Here is a 27,903-nt window from a genome sequence, read left to right on the forward strand (position 1 = left end):
ATGGCGGCCGGGGGCCGGGGAGCGGGACGCTTCTTTCCCCGGCTGCTCCCTTGCGCTCTGCTCCTGAGTTACGGCCCGCTCTTGGCCGCCGCCTTTTCTTCCTGCCACCACCGCGTCCCCGGCGCCACGGAGGTGAGGGCTTGACCGCTTTCTTATTAGGATCATTGATTGATCCGTCTGCACTGCAGAAGTAATCCTGTTTCATACCGCTTTAGTTGCCATGGCTTTGGGCTGTGGAATTCTGGGAAGTGTAGTTTGTTATGGGGCACCAACAACGTAGTATATAATAGTAATAATAATAATAGTATATTGTTATTATGATGATTATTTCCCCTCCTCCTCCTCCTCCTCCTCCTCTTCTCCCCTGGGGACCCAGGCGGCATTGCAGCAGAGGGCAAATACAACAGAATGAAGGTATGAGTAGAAATGGTTGGTTGGTGGCGGTTGCTGTCAGCTGAGTCTCTCTTGGGTCCATGGGGCCCTGCGGCGGGTGAGGCTTCTTCCCCAAGGCTGGCTGCCCTGCTGCTCAGGCCCTGCCTGTTCATACCCACGACCTCCTCAATAGAGTCCATCCATCTAGCATGTGCCGTTCCTCTCTTTCTACTTCCCTCCACCTTTCCCAGCATTATTGTCTTTTCCAATGAGTCCTTCCTTCTCATGGTGTGTCCGATGTATGACAGCTTCAGTTTGGTCATCTTGGCTTTCAGGAAGGTTTCCGGCTTGATCTGCTCTAGGACCCATTTGTTTGTCCTTTTAGCTGTCCATGGGATCCTCAGCACTCTTCTAGAGCACCACATCTCAAATGAATTGATTTTCTACCTATCATCTTTCTTAATTGTCTATCTCTCACATCCATACATGGCAATAGGGAATACAATGGCTTGTATGATTCTAACTTTTGTGTTGAGTTATATATCTTTGCATTTTAAAATCTTTCCTCGTTCTTCTTCTGGTTTCCATCAGAGATGTGTGACAACTCTTTTACTGCTTCTGTTTCCTCATTCTCTCTTTGTGCAGGCGTTCCTGCTCATTGTTTTTGTTTTCCTTATGTTCAGCAATAGGCCTCTCTTTGCACTTTCTTCCTTGATCTTTCTTAGTAGTTCTTCCAGATCTTTGACGTTTTCTGCTAGTATTATAGTATCGTCAGCATATTTCACATTGTTATTATTCCTTCCTCCTATCATTCCTCCATCTTTTGTATCCAAGCCTGTTTTCCTTACAGTATAAGTTGAATAGGTTGAATGATAAGATGCAGCCTTGTCTGACCCTTTTGCCAATTGGGAACCATTCTGCTTCTTTGTGTTCTGTTCCGACAGAGGCCTCTTGTCCTGAGTACAGATTGCCCATCAGGATTATCAGATGTATTGGTACTCCCATGTTTTTAAGGGCGTTGCATGGCCTTTCATGATCTATGCAGTCAAAGGCTTTGCTATAGTCTGGAAGGTAAAGGTAGTCCCTTGACATGAATGTCTAGGTGAAGCCAACTGTAGGGGTAGTGCTCATCTTGGTTACTAAGCTGAAGATTCAGCATTGCCAGAGACTACTCTGTGATCATGCAACCAGCATGACTGCACAGAACACTGTTACCTTCCCACCAAAGTGACACCTGTTTATCTACTTGTATTTGCATGCTTTCAAACTGCTAGGCTGGCAGAAGCTGGGAGCTCACCCCATCATGCAGCACTCGGGCCTCGAACTGCCAGCCTTCTGACCTTACGATCGTCAGAATTGGCATCTTAACCACTAAGCCACCACATTCCTCTATAGTTCATAAAGCACAAGCTAATTTTCTTTTGGAATTCCCTGGTGTGCTCCACTAGCCATTGTATGTTTGTAATGTTTATTTAATGTGCAAATTTTCATGTGCACATTCATGTATATTCCTATAAGAAAATAACATCATTCAAATTAGCACAGTTTTGTTTCAGTAAATTCAATATTTAACCCAATGCAAGTGTAAATTTTACATATTAAAAAGTTTGGGAGGTGGAAGAGGGGGGATCAGGGCCTCTAAGTCTCAAGCCCCTTTTAAGCCACCCTCGTATCCCCCCTGCGGGTCCTGTCCCACCATTTGAGAATCACTGACTTAGGTGGCTTAAAGACTCGAAAGAAAAGAAGTTGCATGGAGATCTACTGCACACCTTTCATAAACAGTATGAGGCAGGTACGAATAAAGAGCTCTTAAAGTGCTACTGTAAGCATTGATGCATTCATTATATGTATAAAATACAAAGGTTTGAGAAGTTACACATAATGTTTATTTTTATATTTTGCATTTGTTTGCAGAACCACAAATTCTAACACTTCTCTGACTGCTATACCCAGAAAATTAATTTAAGCTCTAGCCCTGTACACTTGAGATTGATTTTGATTGGTGTGGAACTTCTTTCTGAGTACAGTTCACACTGGCAGTTAGACAAAACCTTGAAGTCTCAGGATTCTCACTAAAGAATGAAGAAACCTCTGGGGCTGGATGTCTTCTGCAGTTACAGGCTGACTGAGGATGAACACTGGCATCATAGATTATTGAGAAAAGTGGTACAAAAGTCTAATGTTGTTGGTACACTTACGTTTTACTTTGTGATAGTGTTTACCTTCCATATTATGGTCCCAAATTTGTTGCACGGTGACTTTTCAAATTGCTTCAACAATGTATTTCTTAATTATTTCCTTTAATAATAAATTAGGTTGATAGGAAAAGCTAGCAAATTGCTTATTAAGGCCACAGTTCTGTTCCTGCTTAAGAATAAGCTGCACTGAATCAGGTGACATTTATGCCTGAGGGGTGGGCACTGGTGTTGCCAGTATGTCTTGTTTCTAAGATGTATTTGCTGTAAATTACGTTACTATTTTCAGGCATCAACAGTAAAAATATGCACTGAAAATACTGGACAATATTTAAGAAGTTTTGTGAGAAATTTGAAAGTTGTGATTGAGAAGTTCTGCATCTTGCAACCTTTCAAAAACCGTATGCACAAATATTCAAGACACATTCATTGTTCAGACTTCATATATGGCTTTATATTTTTACAATGAATAACAGGCAGAACTGAGACTGTACAACCAGTGAGTATGCAATGCTTAGATAAGGTATAATCCATTGAAATATGTAGGTTGTTGTTGTGTGCCTTGAAGTCACCTCTGATTTATGGTGACCTGATGTTGACCCTCTCCTGGAGTTTTAATGGCAAGATTGGTTCAGACTCCCAAGTAAAACTGGAGTTTTGTAACATTCACTGAGGGTTAAACCCTAATGAGCTAGCTGGGATTTTTTTTTCTCAGCGAACATACATATTAGACTGCATCTATGCTTTTGATTAAAGTAGCATGTTAAATGGAAAATAATAATAATATACACATCTGCATTAATTTATAAAATAGGTTTGTCAAATGCACTTATTCTTTCTCCAGGTTATCTACAAAGTTTACCTAAAAGAAAATCATGTTAAGAAGAGAAATGTTGATAATCAACTAAGAATTAAGACTGTGTATGACAGAAGTGTTGAGGAGTAAGTATAATGGCACTCTCCCAAGATTCCTATTGTGATTGGGAATTGATTGATAAGTTGGAGGACAGTATGACTGTATTATCTCTTCTTCCTTCTGCTTTGCCCAAAGAAGGCTAAGAAAATGAGGAGGAAAATGCAGTGCGAGTGACAAGAGCTTGGATGTCAGTAATGAACGTGGAATAGTTGTTTTTGGGAAAGGGAATGGCTCTTAAGAATTGGATATGATACTTTTTTCAAACAGAAAACAATTTCCTTCTCTAATTTCTTTTTTTCATAGTTTGCTGCCTGAAAAAAAGCACTTGATAAAGGTATGTCATGTTCTTCCTGTATGTTTGTTCTTCCTCTATGGAGTTGTTTAATTGCTCCAGCTCAAGGGTTTTCATAATCCATGCTTGCAAGTTAAACTCTTTATGGTCCAAAACACACTTGGCCCCTTTCTCCCTTGCATTGCTGGGCGCAGCCGTCTGAAGGCTGTGCCCAGCGACGCAAAGCAGCACCGCAAACCAGGAGCTCCTTCCTGCTCCGCGCAAAGGGCGCACTATAGAGGCGGCTCGGTCGTGACGTCGTCATGGCGGCCCCCATGTAGGGTCCGTAACCCTAGTACGGACTGACTCCGTACTAAAAGGCCCGTCTGTAACGGGCTGTAGTTTATTGTGGCACCAGAGCTCTCTGGTAGAGAAGATACATGAACTTGTCTTTAAAAACTCCAGTTCCTAGAATTCCCTAGCATTGTGCCAGGGCAGTTAAAGGGGTCTCAAACTGGGTTATTTCTGTGGTGTGTTTTGGACCTATGTTTTATAAACAACTTGCCTTGTCTCTAAAATTGTTTTTGAAACTTGGTCTTAGCATTTTGTAAAAAATCAGGAGCAAGCTGCAGGCTTGCACACACTTTCTTTTTTCCTGGTTCAAATTCCACACTCACTTCTTCTGTCAGCTTTAATGAAGATTCAACATTAACATCCATATAAATGCTAAATGTGATTAGTGCTAACCAGATTTCCTGTTTAAACTAGGTTTTTAACAAGTTTAAAAGGAAATCTAATTTTTTTGTTATCAAGAGTACATAATTCTTTAAAATTTCAAATAATATAAGTTCATGTATCTATTTTATTATGTAACAACATGAATTATGTTTGGTCAGCTGTATGCTTGTTATATGTAGTCCAAAAGGTGGAAGACTTAGTAAATATCATGGGTTATGTGACTTCACTCTTTAGAATTAATCTTATCTGCTTTTAGTGTAAACCGATTTGTTTTGTTTTTCTTTTAGAATAAGCTGTTTCCACAAGCTATTTCTTACTTAGAGAAGACATTTCAACTTCGTAAACCTACTGGCACTGTCCTCTTAAGTAGGTATGTTGTTGTTGTTGTGTGTCTTCAAGTTGCTTCTGACTTTTGACAACCTTAAAGTGAACTTGTTATGGGTTTTTCTCGGCAAGATTTGTTCAGAGTGAGTTTGCCTTTGCCTTACTGTCTTTAAACTATTTAATTTATTTATTATTTACTTTTAATAGTAAGAACCAAAAAAGCCATTTTTGATTGTATAGAACACATAGAGATCAGTATTGTTCTTCCCCTCCTGCCCTCAAGTGTAAGAGTAACCCCATTTTGATGAGGCCAGTATAAGCAGCATGTGGGCTGCCCTAAATACCCTCCACTTTTTTACTCCCCCTCCCCTGCCATTGAAGTCAGCTACAAAAATTGCAGAGTGGAGCATCTCTAGGTTTCAGACAGCCAGCGAGAGTTCACAAAAGTCAGTGGTGCAGGAAATCAGGCTTCAGCACAGAGAGTGGCTGAAGTTGTCACCCATTTTACAGTCGGTCCTCCTTATACGTGGATTTGCCATCTGCGGATTTGAGCATCCGCGGATGGCAAATCGGGAAATTGTCCCCAATGGCAGCGTGCGTGCACGCGCGCCGCCATTGGGGACAATTTCCTTCTCCTCCCTCCCCTGCCTTGCTTCCCTCCTCCCTTCCCTCCCTGCCTCCCTCCCTTCCCTTCCCCTTACTTACCTTTCGTCACAGTGGCTTGGCCTCCGCCGCCGCTGCGAGGGAAGTCGGCCGCCGCCGTGAAAGGGTACGATGGCGGTGCTGGAGGCCTCTTGGCCCCCAACAGCACCGCCACTGGGCCTTTCCTGTGGCAGCGGGGAGGAAGCAGGGCTGCTGCGCTGGAGGCCTTCAAGGCCTCCCGCGCCGGCATCCAGCCTCCTCCGCTGCGGAAGGGCCGGATACCGGTGCTGGAGGCCAAGAGCACCCCAGCACCGACACCCGTCCCTTCCGTGGCGCTGAGGGGGCTGGGTGCCGGTGCCGGAGGCCTTGAAGGCCTCTGGCGCAGCTTCCCTCCGCGCCTCCTCTTCGCTTTTCTTTGCGAAGAGGAGGCGTGGAGGGAAGCAGCGCCAGAGGCCTTCAAGGCCTCCAGCGCAAGCATCTGGCTTCCGCCACTGCGGAAGGGCCGGATACCGGTGCTGGAGCCAAGAGGCCCCAGCACTAATACCTGGCCCTTCCGTGGCCGCGGAGGCCGGGTGACGGTGCCGGAGGCCTTGAAGGCCTCTGGCACTGCTTCCCTCCGCGCCTCCTCTTCGCAAAGAAAAGCGAAGAGGAGGCGCGGAGGGAAGCAGCGCCAGAGGCCTTCAAGGCCTCCGGCACCACCATCGTACCCTTTCACGGCGGCAAGGTAAGTAAGGGGAAGGGAAGGGAGGGAAGGGAGGAGGGAAGCGAGGCAGGGGAGGGAGAAGGAACTTTTGTTCCAATGGCGGCGCGTGTGCACGCGCGCTGCCATTGGAACAAATGGGACTTGAGCATACGCGGATTTTGCTATACGCGGGGGGGTCCGGAACGGATCCCCCGCGTATAACAAGGATCCACTGTAATTAGAAGGTAAGTAGATTATTTTTCTTGCATTGGGATATCTCGCATCCATTTTCATAATAGTTTCCTGTTGTGTAGAATTGTTAATTTCTTTAGTAAATGTATCAGTTTTTTTAGTAAATGTCTGATTATGGTTTGCTTGAAGACAGTGTGTAACAAATCAATATTTAAGGAAGAAGGATGACCCTCATAGATATTGCACAGGAGCCTGTGCAGAATATACAAGGTGTGGACCAGTTATAGTTCCTGAGGAACACCTTCAGGTAATTCGGTTTTATTTTTGCAGTATATAAACAATTATAGCATTTTTACTTCATGCCTTAAAAGAGTTTTATTATACTTCTATAATAAGCACCCTTAAAAACGTGTTGATAACCAGCCTTTATAAACTGTAATAGTTCTGGTGGTAAGAGCAAAGACAGCTGCCTGATATAGGCTACTTTGAAATTACATAGGGCACTGTCATAGTAAGGAGATTTAATTTCACTTAGGATCATCCTTCTTTGGTACCTGGCCAAAGAAGGCCAGCCTTGCTGTGACATCACAGACTAAACCAGCAGCATCTGGACAATGTGGGATGAGTCAGTGTGGTATCAAAACAAATCTGTCATCTGTGGTATTACATGGGGTTAAGTTAAGAAAGAATAAATAAAAGCAGTGTTTGAGGAGTAGACAGAGAAGAGAGGACCAAATATTATTATTATTATTATTATTATTATTAAGCTTTATTTATAAAGCACTGTAAATTTACACAGCACTGTACATACAATCTTTTAATTAGACGGTTCCCTGCCCTCAGGCTTACAATCTAAGAAGACACGACACAAAAGGAGAAGGGAATGGTGGAGGAAAGGGGGATCAGGTCCTGGAGTTCATCTCTCCCTCTGAGGCCTGGACCAAGGCAGAAGGACAGATGGAGGGCTCTGTTTCTTAAGGAAGGGCCCGATGGCATTGGCCCACCTTCTCTTCCCCTCAGAGGCCAGAATGGAGTTGGATATTGAGTGGAGCAGATTAATGACAGGACTGAACTGTTAGTCTAAAGGCAAAGACAAATGATGCTTCACCCACTCTCATAGCAAGTTATGTCAATAGGCTTTAATTAGTTTTAATTTTAATGCTTTCTTTAAAAAATTTAATATATATTTTTTAAGCTTCCTGGGAAGATTTTTTCTGAAAATCATGACATAAATGTATTAATTGATTAAACAGTGTCCAGCCCATCTGTACTACTCTTTCCAGACTTTATTGCCTCAGTTTTCTTGAATTCAAAATTATGTGAAACAGTTGGAAAAAGAAGACAAAAGGTTCTTGCTAAAAACTTTGATCAGAGTATGAGAGATAATTCAGCTTCTCTGTCATTTCTCTGGTACCATGTTTTGATTATCACAATAGTGGATTCTGAAAATAGCAATCCATATGTTTGTACGTTTTATCCATTTACCTTGTGATGGGAATTCTCGGCACATTTGCATGCCTGGGGTTTTCAAAGTCTGGTCTTTAAAAGCTGTCTTTTCAAGACCTTTAGAAGGAAGATGCTTTTTGAGCATTAGGCTCTTTAAAAAAATTACCTATGGATTCTGAGCTTACTGCCTTAAAACTAAGTCATAGGAAAATATTAAAATATGTATCTCCTTTTGAGTATTGACCATTACCAATAATACAGGATCTGTATCAGTAGCAAGAATAAAATTGTAACTTCAATATGTTCTCTCAGCTTAAGAAAGACAAATTATATTCTTTTAAAATTTTATACTTAGACTGAAAACTTTGGCAAAATGACTTACGTTTGAAAGTAATTTCTCTTAAATGTAATATCCTAGCAATGTAGAGTTTGCAGTGAAAATGGATGGCTTTGTGGGCCTGTTGGGGATGCAGACCAAGAAGGGGTTCGAGATGCTGACTTCGTGTTATATGTTAGTGCTCTGACAACTGAAAGGTGTGGCCAAGAAAATATTATTGCATATGCAGCATATTGTCAGCTTGAAGCAAACATGGACAGGTAATGTTTTCTTCGAAGTTAAATTTAATACATAGTGATCAAGCATAATAGCTGAGAAGGCTTACTTTTGACTTTAACTAACTTATTTGCTAGATACTAGGAGAACTAACACTGTGCTGATGTATTGAGGAAGTAACAAATGACTAGAGACACAGGTCTTAAGACTAAAACACATGAGCCATATAAAGCAGCTTTGAGCCACTTTGGGGGCTTCGTGTTTAGATGATGCACGCCCAGAAAGCTCCTGCTGGCAGCCATAGGGACTATGGTGGCAGTCCACTTTGGAAGCAGGCTGTGTGGTAGCTGCGGTCCCAGCATGATCAGGGCTGGGGTAGCCAGAGGCTGCTCCTTCCAGGCCATGTCCTTCAGCCCTTAGGCATACGTTGGAAAGGCTGACTGTTTCTGAATTACAATTTGAACCATCTCTTCATGTTTTGACTTTGTCTTCCTTTTTATAGTGTTTTTTTTTCCATTTCTTTTATTCACAATCCAGTTTAAAAACTTGTTTGGAGTTTTAATAGATTAGAAGTATTGTTATAGAATGTGGACAGTTGTAAAAAATGTTTGCTATTTGGGTGTTGTTTGTTTCATAATCTGTCTACTACAACTTTTCTTTTCCATAAAGAGCAAAATTTACATTATCCACTTTGGACAGCCACTTACTACTGGAGATAAATTATCTCCTTTTTATGAAATGGACAAGTAGTTCTGACCAATTGTAATTTTTGAGAGCTCCATGAAATGAAGAAATGTGATTTTCCTTTTCATGTCATGGATTGGCATTTTGTCCATGAAATGGATTGGCATTTTGTCCAATTATTGAAGGAAAAAAATGTCATTAAACTAAGTGATTTTATATAGTAAAATTCACATTCTTGCATTTAATCCCCATTCTTTTTGAAAGCTATAACATATATTATTGACAAAGTTCTTACATTCTTGAAATATTACTGTTTTATTTTTATATCAATATATCTGTCATTATTTTCTAGACCAATTGCAGGGTATGCTAATCTGTGTCCAAACATGATTTCAACCCAAACACAGGAGTTTGTTGGCATGTTATCTACAGTGAAACATGAAATCATTCATGCATTGGTAAGAGCTAATATTTGATACATCACTTAAAATACCACTACTTCATTCTTTGTATAGTATTATGCAAGAGTTGTTGTGGTGTTTTGTTTCTTTCTGTGAAGACATAAATGTGAACTTTGTCTACATGTGCATATTACTTGCATATAATTTTCACATTGTGCTGGAATTTTATCGATATTGTGGAATACCTCACTTTATTGCATTGATAATATGTAAATGGCTTTTTGGGTTACTTTTCAAGGGTTTCTCTGCTGGACTATTTGCGTTCTATCGGGATGATAATGGAAATCCTTTGACTGCCAGATATGCAAATGGACTGCCACCATTTAATGAAAGGTATATATTGAATCTATGCTGAAGAGAGTAGTGTAATTGAAGAAGCACTATAGTGGTAGTTGAGCTATTCTTGTACCACCATTTTAACACAATGGTGATTCATATGGTATGTTTTCTTAGCATACCATCTTTTTCCTCCCATGTCTTCATTTGTAAAAGAACAACTGTCATGAAGTACACGGTTATGTTTGTAATAGTTTAATCCTTTGGATTTGGTCAGTTGATGATAAAATTTAGAAATGTTTTTGTTTGTCAATCATATTAATTCACTCTGTCTTCCTTTCAGCCTTGGAGTGTATCAGTGGAGTGATAAAGTTGTAAGGAGTGCAGTCAGGTTATGGGATGTACGAGGCAATAAGATTCTGCGTCACAATATATTCCTTCTGATAACTCCTAAAGTAGTAGTAAGTGCCACTTTTGCTTCCTGACAATCAGTCTAGTCATGTTCCTCACAGATAATGAAGTTGTAAGAAAAATCAATGTCTTAGGATGGCTTCTGTAATATTGTCACAAATCAGTCCCGAGTTCTCTGGTAGACTGCTTTCTGATGAAAATACAATATTTTTAGAATAAAGAAATTTCCCTCTAATAAAGTGGCTAAACTCTTGCTATCCACTAGGGCAGTAAATAGGGTCACCCAGAAATGTAGGAGTGGGTGCAGTTCAGCATGATTCCAGCTGTGTATAAATATTAGCTTATGTTCTAAGAGACAAAGGTATTTTTTTCTTTTCTTTTTTTCTTAAATCAAATAGAATAAAGCTGTGTGTGGATGCTGTCCATTGCTGCAATTGAACCTATTTGACATTAGAGCTGAACACAGATTGAAATCCTCAGTAGCTTGGAGTGCTGGCTACTGGCAGTTTTCTGCTTTTATCTCTCTTCATCCCAAGGTCTGAGTGAGGTTGAGGAGTGAGGAAGCCTGGGAAAAGTCTGAATCCTTTTAGGAATTATATATCCCTTACTGGCAGCACAATTCAGCAAGCTGGAGTGTATCCAGAGGAGGATGACCAAGTTTAAACAGAGGCTAGATGGTAATCTGTCAGGAGTGTTTTGATTGTGTATTCTGCGTGGAAGGGATTTGGATTGGATGGCCCTTGTGGTCTCTTATAATTCTATGATTCTACGTTGTTGGACTGCTGTTCTCACCAGACTCAGGCATCATAGTCCATGATGAAGAATGCTGGGAGCTGCAATCCAATAATATCCAAAAGGTGATATGATCTCTCCTCCCAGCTCTTACATCTAGATTGTCTCCTTTTGAAAGACAACTCCTTTTGAAAGACAACCATATGGTGGGCAGCTTTGTAGCAGTTCGATGGTGCAGCGTTTGTATGCTAACAGGAGCGTTGCAAAGCTGCAGCAGTGCTGGAAAAACCCGCTTTTTCCTGGTTCAGAAAGGAGCAGCATTTTGCGGCTTCTTTTTGTGCCTGTGAAAAGCTGGGTTGGGGGTGTGGCATGAAGTTGCTGTTGTCCCAACCCAGTGTTCAAAGGGGCAGTGTCAAGCAGCCCCTTCAGGGCCATCTGTTTTGGCCCTAAGCCAAAGAGCCAGCATTGTTCAAAGACTGGGACTAGTAATGGGATGGGAGCTCACCCCATCACATGGCACACATTAAGAGACATTAAAAACACATTTTTTAAAATAAATCAACAGATGGGGGGAGACACTTCAATTTTCATCTATTGCTCAAAATCACTCATTGGGCCATGAATGAGGGAAGAGGAGGAAATGGGGAGGCAACCAATTAGAGTGCAAGCTGACAAGATTGGCAGGTAAACAGTAAGACTTGATAGGTTTTCGCATGCTATGAAGAAAAAAACTTCATTCCTTTTGTACCAGTTTGAATTGGGACATGGGAAATGTGTGATAGTTAGTACAACTTGAGTATGGTTTCTTTCAAGCAGGTCTGGCATTAATGTGGTCATTGCAGGCTCATTGCAGAACAAGAAAATATGAGGTGAAGCTGAAATTTGTTTTGTCAGTGTAGTCAACTCTTGTAATGAAAGAAAAGAATCTGAAAGAAGAAATAAATTATTCATCATTACAAGTCCAACTGAATAAATTTACTAGAGTTAGAAGTAACCATAACCACAGATTATTAAATTGTTAATCTGGCAATTTGGGCTAACTCTGCAATTTTAACAATCCATTCTTCAGTCATTGGCACTTTGGTCAATTTTCAAGTTTGACCAAACAGCGTTCTTGTCATTGTTACCATATATCGAAGAAGTAGTCCATATTTACTATCCAGTTCTTTATCCATAATATCCAGCAAAAACCTTTCACAAATACATGGACAACTTCAACAGGAAAGAAGAAACACTGAATGTAAACAAAGTTTGGCTACCAGTCCTGAAGAACACCAAAATCAAGACTCAGTTCATGCAGATGAACATCACCCACGGTTAGGGGGTTTCTTGCAGACAATGGATCGCTAATTAAATAGACACACATATCCTCCCACCATAAAGCCCTGCCATTCAACAACAGACCAACACACAGATTAACATGTAAATCGCTTCCTCACAACCAAAGGTAACACAAGTACATATACTCCACATATTTCCATACCACCGCCCTCTGAAGATGCCAACTATAGATGCAAGTGAAACGTCAGGAATAAACTCTTCCAATACTCAGCCACATAGCCCAGAAAACTTTGAACACTGGTCGTGAAAGCCTTTACTTAACAAAAACATTTCTGCTAATCCTACAAAATCTACCTTTTAATTTTTTTGAATTGACATATAAATCTTAGACTAATAGCTTTTTGCTTTCTTACAAGCCTTCCATATATGAAAAATGACCCCTCCTTATTTTGAAAACCCCAATATTCCTTTGAAACACTCTTAGACATTTTCTACAACTTATTTGAAGTTAAATACTATCTGAAGATAATCTTATGCACATCTTCATATAAATTACAGCACAATGCATTTTTTATGTCTTTAGTCCACATTTTCACCCATTATGTCCAATATTTTGGGCCCACCTTATCATATAACCTTTTACAGGTTCATCCTGTCTCTAGTTTCAAAAGTTATTTATATTCTTTTAACATTACATGATCATCATTTTACATGGCTCTAATTAGAACTCATTTTCTCTTACTTCTATGGCTAAATTTCTCTTATCCTGAATAAATCTCCCCTCTAGTTACATATAAGCAAACCAATTAAAATCCAATACTAGAAGAGGTTATTTCATTAGCGATCTTTGTTTGACAAAGAAGCTCTCCTCCCCCACCTGCTACAGCATGTAATCCTCATGTGTAAAATGGAAATATGAGTCTTAGATTTTGTTTTAAATAAGCATGTCAAGTTGAATTCTAATGTGCTTTTCTAAAGGAGGAGGCCAGAAAACATTTTGACTGCCCAATTCTAGAAGGCATGGAACTTGAAAATCAAGGAGGCATGGGCACTGAACTCAATCACTGGGAAAAGCGTTTGTTGGAGGTACTTCTGTGGAATTTTGTAATGCTCTTACAGTCTGAAATTTAGGGTGTGGTGATTAGGTGAACCTCACAGTTTGTTACTGCTGGACAGCTGCTTCTGTCTAAATAATACAGATTATAGAGAGTAATTTTATTTTTTTAAAAGAAGCAGTACTGAACTGTTCATTTAAGAAGGAACGGGATTATGATCTCTATGATTTCTGCTGCTGGGATTATATTGCATACAATCTCTTCTCCACATGGCTGGATTGTGTATGCTTTTACTTCTGCTAAAAGACATATTAATTGTTGAAAAGAAAAACATTAATTGGCCAGTAGATCATAATGACTTTAGCTATCCTTGAATATGTATTTTGTTGACATGAAATATGGTCAACTTGTGTTATACATGCTTATGCATGCTCACACCTGTTGTACCTTCTCTTCCGCTTTTTCTTTCTTTTTTTTCTCTGTGATAATGTTAGTACTTGTAAAATCCAATACATTTTTAAAAAGCATTTCATTATAGACTGCCTAATAATGTCGCAGACAGAGTTAGCATATATTTTTGGCCTTCAAAATTCCCTTGCCCCTTTTGCATTTCTTTCTTAGGGGCATCTGGTAGTCCTTATTACTGGCACTGTTCTTGGATTAATAAAACAGATTGTTTGGAAGGGGGGGGATCAAAGTCCCATCATTTGATTTGGTAGTATCTTAGATACAACTTACTGTTAGACTCCCTAAATGCACAGCTGGGTGAACACACCTAGCTTCTGTAGTATTATAGTTGCGCTGCCACAGCTCTTACATTGTGGTCACTTTATATCTTCTGTGCTCACTTTATTGTTTGTACACACTGAGTGACTAATGGTATAAACAACCAAATGGGCATATATGCTAAGTATTTATAATATAGGGCCTTTATGTACATACACACACCCCAGTTCCCAAAGAGGGATCCTGTTCTGAAGAATTATTTCCTGGAATCTAACAATTATTGGGGTGATTGGTTAATTTCAGAATGAAGCAATGACTGGATCACACACTCAGAACAGGGTCTTCTCCCGGATCACTTTGGCATTAATGGAAGATACTGGGTAAGAATTTACAATTAGGTTCAAGAGCCCTTTTATCTCATAAATATATCTTGTTTGGGAAAGATATCCAAAAAACACTGAAAGAGACAAACTTAAGTTTGTTGAGGTGATTAAACTGCATTTAAAGATTTTGATTATTACTTTGGTAACAGTAATACAAGAGACAGCTAGTGTGGTATAGTGAGTTCACTGTTCCTCTGTCTGAGGTACATTGATGATGTCTTCAGAATTCGGGGTCATAGAGAAAACTCTGTCAAGACATTCCACCAGAATTTCAACAAGTTCCATTCCACCATCAATCTCAACCTGGAACTATCAACAGAACAAGTTCACTTTTTAGAGCTACAAAATAGACATCTAAGCCCCAGACTATATTGCAAATCCACTGACCACTACACTTACATGCCTCCAGTTTCAACCCTGACTTACCTACTGGAGGACACACAACACAAATGTGGAGAGTTGTACAAGACCTTGCCACAAATCCAGATGCCAACTCTGCACACAGATTATTATTATTATTATTATTATTATTATTATTATTATTATTTTATTTATTTATATTCTGCCTTCCTTCTGGTATAGGGACTCATGGCAGCTATTGAGGAAATGTCACCACAGGATCTAATGGCATCACCCACTGTATTAAAGGAACTTTCACTTGATTATCCTCTAATGTGATATATGCTATCTTGTGTCGGCATATCATTCAGCGCTATAAATTGACAAACAAACCAGTCTCTGTGCCAGAGCATAAATGGCCATAACTCACACATTCGGAATGGGACTACACAAAACCTGATCCAGAAAACTTCAGTCTTCCTAAACATTCCATCTTGGACTCAGAATAGCGATCGGAAGAGCTACAAAGGAAGATTAAAAAGAGAAATAGCAGACTTGGAATGTATCCCCAGGTCCCAGTCCATTAGCAGTGGATTGAACAGAGACAATGGTTTCCTGGCACACTGTACATATTGTAGCACTATGTAATGCCCCCAGCCTCATGAAGGCTCCCTTGACCAATTCATCACATCTCAACTCTGGTTCCCACACTATATTCTAATACTCATTCATATGGTTATCTTCTCTTCTTGAATTTAGACAGCATCCTTCTTCCTGCCTTTGCCCCTCCATGATCATCGCTAAAACTGAACTTGCCACCTCATCTCCATACCCACGAGGTTTTTCGTTTCAATTGACATTCTCACACACAACCTGCTTATATAGGTCTGTCTCTGGACACTCCACTCCACCCCATGCATCTGATGAAGCAGGCTCAAGTATACAAAAGCTCATGCTACCAGTTTCTTTCTTTCAGTTGGCTTCAAAGGTGGTACAGGATCCCTTGGCATACTGCTTTATTCATTGAAAGGGCAGAAGAATATTTTTGTCCATAATAGTATAAATAAAAACTGCATTAAAAATTGAAGCAAGCCATAGGCGCGTTACACACCACCATTTACTACGCGCTCTGTGCGTCCTAGGGTTAGGAAGGGGCGTGCTAGGGTTAGGAAAGGTCTCACCTTCCTAACCAGCCCCGTTCCTAGGACACACAGAGTGCGTAGTAAATGGCGGCACCCGTCCACATGGGCACCGCCGTATTTACGTCTCGGACGCACAGCATCCGGACATGGTGTGGCGGAAGTGACGCCGCGAGTGCACGCCTTGCGCCTCTCGGCGCCACTTCCAAGGGCCAAAAAGGAGTGCCATTTCGGCAGTGGCTTCTCGGCATAGCTAATGATGGTGGCGGCAGACCACCCGCTTTAGGGCGCCATAGAGACCAAAATACTGACATCTGTTTATAGAAATACTTTTGAACTTCTCCCAATCTGCCTATTCAGGCTTTTAAAAATAATTTTGCTGACCATTCAGAAATGCTAGCTTAATAACAGTGTTTCCTTTTTGTCTTTGTAGCTGGTATAGAGCCAATTACAGCATGGCAGAAAAACTAGACTGGGGCCGAGGTAAAGGCTGTGACTTTGTGATGAAAAGTTGTAAATTTTGGATTGACCAGAGGCAGAGAAAGTAAGAGTACATTCTTAAATTGCATGTTCCACAATGGCACTTAAATTGTACTAACACATTAATGATTGCATGATTAATGCTGAAAAATAATCAGTGATGTATATGCAGTGTTAACAGTTCTGTTGCTGTTGTTTTTAATCCTGTCCAAAGGAAAGAACTGGTAGCCCCCTACTGTGACACTCTGCGGAGTAATCCATTGCAGCTAACCTGCAGACAGGACCACAGAGCAGTAGCAGTGTGCAATTTACAAAAGTTCCCTCAACGTCTGCCTCAGGAATATCAGGTAGATTGTGTATGAGACTTACAATTCATTGTTTATGCCCTAATCCTATTAACCACTGGCCTAATTCAGACAGTTTGCCATTAAGAAAATGAGCCTTGGCAAGCCTCAAGCTCATGTACACACCTTCACCACTGAATGGCTGCAAAGAGGATTTGGGATTATTGCTTCTATACTAAATAAATATTTCATCCACACTAAGAGAAACTGAGGTCAGGCTTGACTCTTGATAGTGAAAACAAAATCAACCTCAGAATCATGGGCTATGAAATTGTCTTTGATAGCTACAGTTTAGGGTGTGGTTAAGATGCTCCTTTGTGAACCGGTAAAAAGGCGGCTTTTCCATCATGGCTGGAAGCTGGCTTTAAGGTGCTCTGGTGGTGGTGGTGGGGGCAGTGTATAAATGCCACGCCTCCAAAGCGCCCAGAAGCTGGCCCATGTCTGAGCAGCTGGACGGCATGAAGCAGGCTTCTGGGCATCTTGGGGACATGCGTCATCTGTACGCCATGTCCCCAAGCCAGCTGGAAGTCAGCTTTTTATACCAGTCTGTTCCGGTTCTATGTCTGAACAAAGCCAGTAGGTAGTAAGACCTGATTTATTAGTTAAAATATTTTTAGCCTCCTCTATATAAGTCAATCTCATAATCAGTGAAGTCACTTCAGAAATGTATTAAAACAATATAACTCAAACAAAATCAATCAACCAACGCTGCAAATCAGAGCAGATATTGAAGGTGCATGGATGAGTACGTAGATCTAGGTACTCTAATGGGCCTTTTTCCTCAGTGGAAGTACACTGTGTAATCCTGGTCTGTTTTTTCAAAATGTTTCACAATGCTTGGCATTACTGTTGGCACAAAACAGGTTAAAATGCTATTAGCAACTGTAGATTTGTGTTCTTTTCTGTGATTCAAGCATGCTGTATATGGATATGGCTTTCTGTCACTAGTATAAAATTTCTTCTAGTTATGGTTGTGATGATAATATAACTTGATTCCCCCCTTGTCATCAGTTCTGGCATTCCCTTTTTGCAGTACTTTGACAGTCTATATGGAGTACCCTCAGAAGATTTGCCTTATTATGGTGGATCAGTTGAAATAGCTGACTACTGCCCTTTCAGTCAGGAATTTAGTTGGCACTTAAGTGGTGAATTCCAACGCAGTTCAGATTGTAGAATACTGGAAAATCAACCAGGTTAGTCGATTTTGGATTTTGTTCCTCCCTGTTCGCATGTAGACATTTTAGTTCAATTCAAATATAACATGTAATTATGGTTTGTTGCCTAGACTATATTTTCACATTACATTTTAACTCAAGCCTGCCCGCAAACTATCTTGGTTTGAAAATGATAAACCAGCATCTGACACTGCCATTTGAAACTAATTTGAAAACCATAGGTTTTTTGTTTTCTTTTGTTTGTTTGTTTTTGTTTGTTTTTTGTTAAGAGTAATTTCTGGATTCAGACAATTGACAAATCATTGCTTTGACATGAGACAGTATCTTAAGGGTTTCCAAAAAGTTACTCTGCTTGCTCACTTCCTATCACTGCTGGTTCACCAATTTAGTTAGGAGTCCTAAAGAGAACATAATAATGAATAATGCTTGCAAACCATTAATTCACTTGCATAAAAGCAAACATAATTATGATGAAGGTATAAAATGCTGACAATTAGTTTATTAATTTTCAACTTATCTATACAGTATACCAGTCATGAACCATGAAAATATTCTGCAAACTGTCTTATTCTAACATTCAGTAAGTAATATTAAGAAAGCCAGGAATGTCTGCTATTGATGATGCAAATTTGTATTCATCTTCCTAGTTAATTCTGATACTTTTGCTATTTACTGAACCACACAGCTCTTAACAGAAAAATGTTTTTATTTTGTTGTAGATCCTTTCAAAAACTATGGTGCTGAGAAATACGGACCAAATTCAGTCTGCCTCATTCAGAAGTCAGCTTTTGTTATGGAACAGTGCAGAAAGAAACTAAGCTATCCTGACTGGGGTAGTGGGTGTTACCAGGTAACTGAAGAAGTTATTCATTTAAATTTGCATTTAATAAAGAAATTATATATTGCTCTTGTACCAGTCATTATGTGCTTCCATATTGTCAGTCAAATTAATTGCAGATTATCTTAATTATCTGTAGGGAAAAAACATCTCAAACTGTACATTATTTGCTACAGATCTTGTTTTCCTTTTTCTAAAATGTAGATTGGGGATGAACCGAATAGTTATTTGCAGTTCAAATACCTTAAAATACCTTAACATGGGTATCCTATGAGTTTCCATACAGCTTGCAATGCCTAGGTACAAGGATATTTACAGAACTGTCATTTTTGTTTGGATTTAACCAATTTGAAGAGAGCCAGCATGGTGCAGTGATTCGAGCATTAGACTACAGTTCTGGGAGACCAGGGTTCAATTTCTCTATTGACCATAGAAACCCACTGAGTGACCTTTGGCAACTCACATTATCTCAGCCTCAGAGGAAGGAAAAAGCAATCACCCGAATCAAATTTGGCCATGAAAACCCCATGATAGGGTCACCAAAAATTGGAAATGAGTAGGAGGCACAGAATAACAACAACCAGTTGAAAACCAATAGGATACCTTAAAATACCTCAACATGGTTATAAAGTTAAGTTAGTATAAATATACTGATAATGTCAATTTATGTAAGCTGTTCACTTGAAGAGTGAACAAGCACAGAATAGTGAGCAAGTCACTAGTTAAGTATGAGAATATATGTTCTGTTGAAAGGAAAACCTAGCTCATAGGTATTGAATGTATAATAATTGCTTCTGGCATCCATTAATTCCATTTATAATCTACGATCTGTTGGTTTTATTTATATATAAAAAAGCAGAATATCAAACTACTAATAAATTGAAATGATACTTGTTTTCCCCAGTCTATCCATAAAAACAAGAAGAGAAGACAAGTTTGATATTTATTAAACCTTTGGGCAAAGTCAGTCTGTTAAATATATTTCAAGATCATTGCTTGTACAGCGAAACAAGATTGATCCTTTGGCTCACTGTTAAGGAAAGAACCATTAAATCACATGATTTCATTTTGCTGTAGCTCAGGCTTCCCTTCTGTAGCCTTTATTTACAGATAGGGTGGGTAAATTTGGAAATAGTGTTTTTCCTATCTGTGGTGACCAAAGACACTAGTATTGTTCAATGTTCTGATTATGTGTGATACTAGAATTATGTCAGAAGATCTTTTAAGTTGTTTTGAGTGAAAAATAAGTTTAAATTCTAAGAAAAAACAGTGGGACCTCCACAAAATACTATAGTAATTCTTCACTCTGTGCTTCTTTCAACATGCCAGTTTGTTGTGCCCTGCCCCAAATAATACATGACGCTGCCTTTTATGCAGCTTTCAGATCACATTGAAAGCCGCACATCATACACGAGCCCCATTATTTTCAATGGAGCTCGACATACGCATCTTATGCGGAGGGGTCTGAAACGGATCCCATGTGTAAGGCAAAGGCGCACTGTATAAGGTATTAAGGACCCAAGCAAACCAACACCCCACCCCACCCACACCCTAAACACACTGTCTTCCAGTTTCCCTTTCTCACACCAAACATTCAATAGCTTCCGAAATCTACTTTCAGGTTTTATTAATATAAAAAATTAATAATGTAATGTAAGATGTTTGGGGGTCAAGCAAACCAATCCACTGCCCCCCAAACACATACACACACTGTTTGCCTAGTTTATTTTTCTGGCACCAAACATTCCATGGGTCCTAGGATTCTCTTTTAGACACACACACACACACTTGTACTTCCAGAAATTTCAGTGTCCTCAAGCATGTAGATGTCTATATTTTGTTTTCTGTTTTGTGAGCACCAGGGCACTGTATTCATAATTAGAGGGAGTGATTAATATGTCTTATTGTCCAAGCCAATTTTTCATGAGGCAGTTTGGTGTAGAACCTTTGGTCGTCCTCAATCTTGTTTTGCTTGCCAGCTCCCAGAAGTCTCATCCAGTTTAGCCAGTGGTAAGGGATTGTAGAAGTTGTAGTCTTAGAACCAGGAGAATCAAAGGTTCCCCATCCCTGTTATACATTCCTGGGAGCATGAAGGTGGCCTGAATGCTCGATTCTTGGTCTTGGAGATCAGAATGACTCTCTGTCTCATTTCAGTTTGCTCCTTTGGCAGTGGTATGAGGTGACTGCAGTCAGTAAGTACTGTATATACTTATGTATAGGGCTAAAAATTTTAGCCAAAAAATTGACCAAAAAAACTTAGTTGACTTATCCATGGGTCAATGTAAGTACTGTACTTTAACTCTTACCGAAAAAAAGAGGAACCATTCCCTGGTGAAAGGTGAGAGTGTAATCTGTCATGGAATCATTGACTGTTCTCTCATCCATCCTGCCTTTAGTATAAGCACTGCTGAAATTTTGTAAGTTTTTTGGCATTGTTTTCCTTTGCTTTTTTGCTGGAAACATTGCTTTGTTACATGCCCCAAAGTTATAACCTCAACTTATCTATGGGCCATAATTTTGGCCCCAAAACTTGTCCTTGACTTAATACATGAGGTCGACTTATACTGCTACTTGATCCCCAGTTTGTCCTTTTCCAGATTTACAACCGAGGGAGCACATTGGTGCTGTTGTTAATCTATCCTCCTGACAATTCAACATAAACAGTATACACACTGAAAAGATAAAAAATTGGTCCCGTAATTAAGTGCAGTTTATTGTGTAAGTATAACAAGTCTCCCTTTATTTCATAGGTTTCTTGTTCTTCTCGGGGGCTGACAGTTTGGGTCAAGGACATGGCATACTTGTGCAGTCACTCAGGTCAAATTCTTACAGTGAATATTCAGATGAATGGATGGGTACATATTGGGAACCTAGTCTGCCCAGCATGCTTAGACTTCTGTGACATCTGCCCACCTGAGCAGGACCCTCCTCCAATTGCTAACTTAACAAAAATCACATCCATTGGTAAGTTAAATTAGCATAACAATGAATTAGAATTAAGAATATATTTCCACGTTTGTTCTGCTCTGTTGTTCCTACTATAGCATTCTCAAAGTAATGGTTGTAACAACAAGAGAACTTCTTCACTTTTTCTTCAGTGCTGTAGTGATTCCAGAAGAAGAGAGATGTTCACTATAGGTTTGGTTGGTTACATTTACACAAACAGCCCATAGCATGATGAAAACCCCAAAAAGCTTGTACTTCTTACCCTGGTGGCAAGACTTGTTTTGAATATATTCTTAAGCACACAAACAGTATCTGCAGAAGTATTTAAATTATTTTGCCTGTATTAATGTGCCTTTTTTTTAACTTTTTAGACTTGTGTTCCTGTTCTCCCAGCCTCGTTGTAACCCTGTGGCTCTTGATGGCAAACTTACTTCCACTTTTGGCTGGATTTCTCCTGTGTGCATGGAGTTAGATCATGCTGCCAGTTTGCCTTGCAGCCATTTTGTCTACTCTAGAGTATGCTCCATTTGAGTACAACTTGACGGCAGCTATCTAGATGAACAATTACATCTCTATGTGTCTTGTGGCAAGTAGCCCAGCGGCTTGCAAGCTGGAGGGTGCTGGACAACAACTTCTAGACTCAGAGAGGCAAAGTTTACAAGATCATCTCAATAAGTGCCAGCATAAAAGTTTTATTTTCACATTGGTACAAAAGGCAGGGGGGAAACAGATATGCCAGTTGTATTATACCATCTGTTGCCACCTATCTGGAGCACTTTGGTTATGCACAATTCTCTGTGAGACTGATAGCAGGATTTTGGGCATCCTTAGACATATATACCTCAATTTCTTTTAGTCAAAAGCCATGAAAGTCAGTTGCCATTGCTGCTATTAATTTAGGTCTGATAGTGCTTTATGGAGTTCAAAAAGCCTTTTGGTCCTAGTTCAGGATGCTTCCAGAGATATACTATAGTTTGCAGACCCTGGTGAATTAAGGTTTATTTCTGCTATGAAGTCTCTGCTGCTCAGAATATGATGGAACAATTCAGTAGCTGCACATCATGCACTTTTGGTATTTAAAATTCATGAATATATTTGTAACATTTGTAATTTCTCTTCCACACGGAAGAATACTAAGTTAAATTATTCTGTCATAACTGCTAATGTATTAAGACTGCAATCCTAGCCATGCTTGGTAGGATGTAAGTTCCACTGAACTCAGTTGAACTTTTTGTGTAAACATGTCTTAGATTGGGCTACAGATTTTGTGTTCACAAGGCAGTTTGAAATAATGAATAGCTGACATTTTTTCATTTTTTTGAAAGTTCATTTTACTGCACTGCCATTTTATTCTTACCTTCAGATGTTAGTAAGACTTGGCTGTCTAGATTTTTCCCCCCACACACTTCCACTTGAGTCAGGCAAAGGAAATAGAAAAGGATAATACTTCTCATTAATTGGATTGGAAGAGTCATTATGTTTTGAGGGAATAAATAGTAATGACAGCAAGTGGGTAAACCTTACAGGGTGCCATCATGACTCCTTTGGGACTAAAATGAAGAATTTAATTACCTAGGAATTTTGTGTGGTTTTTGAATTAAAGAATAGCAGTCTTCAGTACCAGTAATTATGCTGATTATTAGGAAAAGTTAATATGCTTTTTGAAGCAGGCAAGTTAATGGCTGTACAACAATAAGTTGAGTCAGTGAACAACTTAACAGTTGAGTCAGGATCAGTGAGCTACTTATAGTGGTGATAACCTTCCTTTCTTACAACTGACCCAATTTGGTTTTTGCATCAGATTGGAGGAGTTCACCCTAATTATTGTTTTGATTTATTGAAAACTGTGACTATTCGGGATGCTGGACTGGGAGTGCTTCTAAAAGAAACCTAATTTTTATCTAAATCCCTTAGTTCAGTCTTCTGAAATGAATACAGTGGAAGCTGGCTAGACATTGCAGGAGACTCCTGCCTTCAGTGGTATCTGGTGAATTTCTCAACTAATGCAGAAAGAAGGTGTAAAATAGTCCCTGCTAGATGATTTATTCATAATGGCCAAAATCAGTAATAATAATAATAATTTCCCATCCAAAACATGAGAAAGTTGACTGAAGAATGTGCAAGGGGAGTTGCTTGAATATATAGGTATATTATGTAACTGTATTAAATAAATACATTACATTACACATCCTACATTAGCCTTAAATGAAGAGGGGAGGATTGGAAGGACCAGAAACAGCAATAAAATGTTAGTTTTAAGAAATGCTTTAAATATGTATGGTTGGATATAAATGAAAATTGATTTCTAAATAGATTTGTATCTCAGTATTAGCTCAAAGCTAATATGAAACAGTCCCACAAAATTAAGATTTTTTTTTATTTGTGCAATAATAGAAAATTAAATAGCATCTTGTAAAGATGTTTATCTATACTTGAACATGTTTTTCTTGAAGTACAGCAGTTGCACTGTTTCAACTTTTTGGCTAACTTTATATATAACCATTTATACCAGTGTTAATGTAGATTTTTTTGTTTTTGTTTTTTATTGTAAAACTAGAATTACATCAGCCTTGGCTAAAAGATTATTTCTTTTCTGGTAGGCAAGAATTGGTCCATCTGAGAATTTAGTGAAGTGGGAAAGTATCTGAAAAGTACCGGTAGTTTACTGTTGCTTAGGGAACATGTTTATTCTACTTTGACTTGTAGATATTAGTTGCATTAGCACATCTTGTGAAGTTAAAATGCATTTTCCTTAATCTGAAATCCTAATTACATCTGAGAATGTGTTAGCAGCTATTAACCTCTGTACAACTAAAACTGTTGTTTAAGCTGTTTGATATTTCAAAATTAACAGTAACACTGAATATTTCATCAAAATTATCTCAGACTGAAAGTAGCATAGTAGGATCTGTCAATCTCTTTATAAACGGAACATCTCCCACAGACTTCTCAAAACAAATTAATTAATGGCTGTAATTGTTTTATAACTAAATATAGAATTCCAGCTCTAGTCCAGTGAAGAATTGATACTCTGAAAAACAAAAACAACAACACTGCCAACAGATTTCTTCCTTGATGTGCATTTTAACTGCAGACGATTTCTCTCTGTTATTCCCATGTGATAGTTCACTAGCAGACAACTTATTTAGATAGGGAGTTAGCTTCCCTTGGTGAGATCACAATGGGACATTATTTGTCTTCTCTCTTGTTTAACTTCATACTCTCAGATTCTATTATGAGGAAGGAAACTATAGATCATTTTTACTGGAATGCTGTTCATTTTTAGTTTATATATATGCAGATATGTGTGTATATGCATATACTGTAATAAATATCTCAGGATCTGGGAAGAGGTTTAAGCAAAGAATAGGAACATTATTTAACAGACAATATATGATAAAAAGATAATGGAAGCAATACACAGAAGTATATGAAAGAATGATAGATTCATTCAAGGAAGAACTTTGTGAAAGGGAAGCTGCTCTTAAAGCACATGGTAGAAATAAATAGCCAGGAATAGATGGCATAGTAATAGAACTGTTTCAAGGTACAGAGTCCTTAGATATTTTGTCAGAAATCTGACAACAAATAAAGAAAACAATGGCCCACAGATGGCAAACATTCAATATGCATTCCAGTCCCCAAGAAAAGGGGGAAACCAGGGATTGTAGCAAGTATTGGACCATTGCAGCCATCTGCCATGCAAGTGAGTTGATATGCAAGATTTTACAAGAAAGACTTTTACCATATATGAAGCGAGATATGCTAGATATCCAAGCTGGATTCAGAAAAGCAATAGGTGCTAGATACCATATTCCGAAAAACATTGGTTAATGGAACATGCCAAAGAATTTCAGAAGCAAACCAGCTTGTGCTTTATAGACTATAGTAAAGCATTTGATTGTGCAGATCATGCAAAACTATGGATTGCTCTAAGAGAAATGGTTGTGTCACAACATTGAAATGCCCTGATACCTAACCTATACTCTGAACAAAAGGTCATTGTCAGGACACAATACAGAGAAGCATAGTGATTTCTAATTGGCAAGGGGGTCTGGCAAGCCTGCATTTTGTCATCCTGTCTACTTAATATATACATATGACATATCACATGGAAGGTGGGATTAGACTCAAAGGAAATGTGAATTTGGGGGACGGGACATAGCTTAAATATGCAGATGATACCATATGAAGGAAGTGCAAAAGCAGGTTTACAGTCAAAATTCAAAGAACAAAATTAGGAACACAGAAGATTTTCATAACTTTTAAAGTGGGTAACGAAGACTTCGGTATTGTTAATAATTTTCTGAACTTTGGCTAAGTGATAAGTCAATACTGTGATTAAGAAATAAGAAAAGCACTAAGAAGAGGCATTGTGAAGGAATTAGGTATGATCTTCAAGTGATAAGATATATTATTAAATACCAAAGTGAGGATCATTCATTCAGTGGTGTTTCTGATTTCTGTGTATCAATTTTAAGGATGGATAGTGAAAACAATAATTTGAAATGTGATGTTTTAGTAGAATTGTACAGATTCTGTGGACACCCAAAAGACAGAGAGTAAATCAACCTTGAACTATTGCTAGAAGCCAAAATAACTAAACTGGTGCTATCATGAAATGGCATGACTCTCTGGAAGAAATGATAATGCTCAGTAAAGTATAAGGCAGTGGAAAAGAACATGGCTTCATTACAGGTGAATTGATTCAATGAAGGAAGCCATGGCCCTGAGTTTGCAAGACCAGAACAGAGCTGTTGATGATTGGGGTTCTTGCAGATTTATCATATGTAGGAGTCACATTGAAGCCAAGGAGATGGTGAATACCTTGAGAGTGTCAGCCTCCAAGATACTCTATAAAAGTTGGGCCTCAATGTTAGTTATAAACGTGCTCAAAATAAAATACATGACAAGGTTCTTTTGTTCTTGATTAGACAGTTTGGCCTATAATGGGCAGGGTTCTTTGATCCCAGTCTGCTTTCTTTAAGCTTCAGGGAAAATTTGGAGTTAGACTTTATTGAGCATACTTGAGTTTTACCTTAGTCTGTATTCCATGTGAAACAATGTAGATTATCTGTCTGAAGAATAGGAAAAAGATCTTATTGTCTAATTTTTGCAGTTTTACATGAACGTTGCTTATTGTCCCTTTGGTTATTCAGCATTTTGGGATGTATTGGTGAGATTGTAGCTGGATAGATTAAGAACTGCTATCTGCTGCAGTGGTTAGTGTGAACAAGCCATCTGTATGAGCCAGGGCCATGTTTACAAAACCTGCTGCAAGTCATAGTCTGTATGTGTGCTGTCCTGTAATACAAGTTTCAGTTTTGTTAAGTATGGAATAACTACTTTTAAAATTGACAAAATGTCTTTGAGAAGTGTAAAATGTATATTTATGAAATGCTCTTGCTAGCAAATGTTAATACAGAATTATTTTCCATTTCTGTGTGTGAGTGGATTTGAGGGCTGAAGTATGTATGAGGAGTTCATATTTCCAACAAAAATATTTTTTTAAGTATCTGAAAAATCTTCTAGCATCAACTTACTGGGAGCATTGTATCAATTAAAAAACCCTGTTTACAAATGTCTACATCTTTTTCATTAGACAAATCTGGATGCAAATGGAATTGTTTATCACTGGGAAATGTGGAAAACAGTACAGCTGCTTTTAAAAATGTAATTCGGTTGCGTGGAAAACATGCCAGTACTTTATACATACTCAGTGTTATCGTAATATATTGTAGAATGATAATTTTGAATGACCTCTTAGGAGTCATATTTGGAATAAGGACATTTTCCTTCAGAAGACTATTATTCCCCCATTATTATGTAGACTACTTGAGAGAGCATTTCTGCCACTCATAATAGCTTATTTGTGTGGGGAACTACTAAGAGGGATGAAAGAATAAGGAGAGAGTGGGCAGTAGACTGAGAAAAGACCTTACTTGCTGTATCAAGGAGCCATAGGCTTGGAGAAGGCAGAAGAAAAAGGGATGTGATATCAGGAGAAAATCTACACAGCACTCAGAAGGAAAATATGCAGGGTGGAGGAGATAAGTCCTGGCATGGTAGGTGAACAGGGCAGTGGGCAGGAAAATATTGGGGCGGGGGAGAAGTGAACTTGAAAAATAAGCACAAACATCAGGGGGAAAAACTTGCTTTATGATCATACAGTAGGAATGCAGTTGACATTAAGGGAGGGGATGAAATCAAGGAAGGCCAGGAGATGTTACTGCGCTTTTCAGCAGTTGCGTAGGAGACTTTGGTGACTAGTCTCTGGATGACTGAAGGAGGAAGCCATGGGA

The 27,903-nt window shown here is 39.0% G+C and overlaps 1 protein-coding gene across 1 annotated transcript; it reads left to right on the top strand.

Moving 5' to 3' along the window:
* LOC149313943 (leishmanolysin-like peptidase) lies at positions 1–27,182 on the top strand. Its single transcript, XM_089520204.1, has 17 exons — positions 1–132; positions 3,412–3,509; positions 3,787–3,817; positions 4,780–4,862; positions 6,522–6,639; positions 8,197–8,375; positions 9,368–9,473; positions 9,715–9,809; positions 10,096–10,213; positions 13,155–13,262; positions 14,261–14,337; positions 16,252–16,362; positions 16,513–16,645; positions 17,676–17,835; positions 18,537–18,667; positions 21,406–21,619; positions 21,973–27,182. Exons 1-17 carry the CDS (start codon positions 1–3, stop codon positions 22,071–22,073), a joined length of 1,995 nt encoding a protein of 664 aa, XP_089376330.1. The 3' UTR covers positions 22,074–27,182.
* Positions 27,183–27,903: the final 721 nt, after the last annotated feature.

The sequence above is a fragment of the Sceloporus occidentalis genome, unplaced genomic scaffold (genome assembly GCF_023333645.1).
Source record: "Sceloporus occidentalis isolate IW3139 unplaced genomic scaffold, rSceOcc1.0.p SCAF_4, whole genome shotgun sequence".
Classification (NCBI taxonomy): domain Eukaryota; kingdom Metazoa; phylum Chordata; class Lepidosauria; order Squamata; family Phrynosomatidae; genus Sceloporus; species Sceloporus occidentalis.

Bases quoted from the DNA above. Each gene is read 5' to 3' on its own strand.
- LOC149313943 (XM_089520204.1), top strand. From the start codon at position 1: ATGGCGGCCGGGGGCCGGGGAGCGGGACGCTTCTTTCCCCGGCTGCTC. The intron at 3,510-3,786 runs GTAAGTATAATG...TTTTTTTCATAG, and splicing joins TATGACAGAAGTGTTGAGGA to TTTGCTGCCTGAAAAAAAGC. The intron at 6,640-8,196 runs GTAATTCGGTTT...GTAATATCCTAG, and splicing joins TTCCTGAGGAACACCTTCAG to CAATGTAGAGTTTGCAGTGA.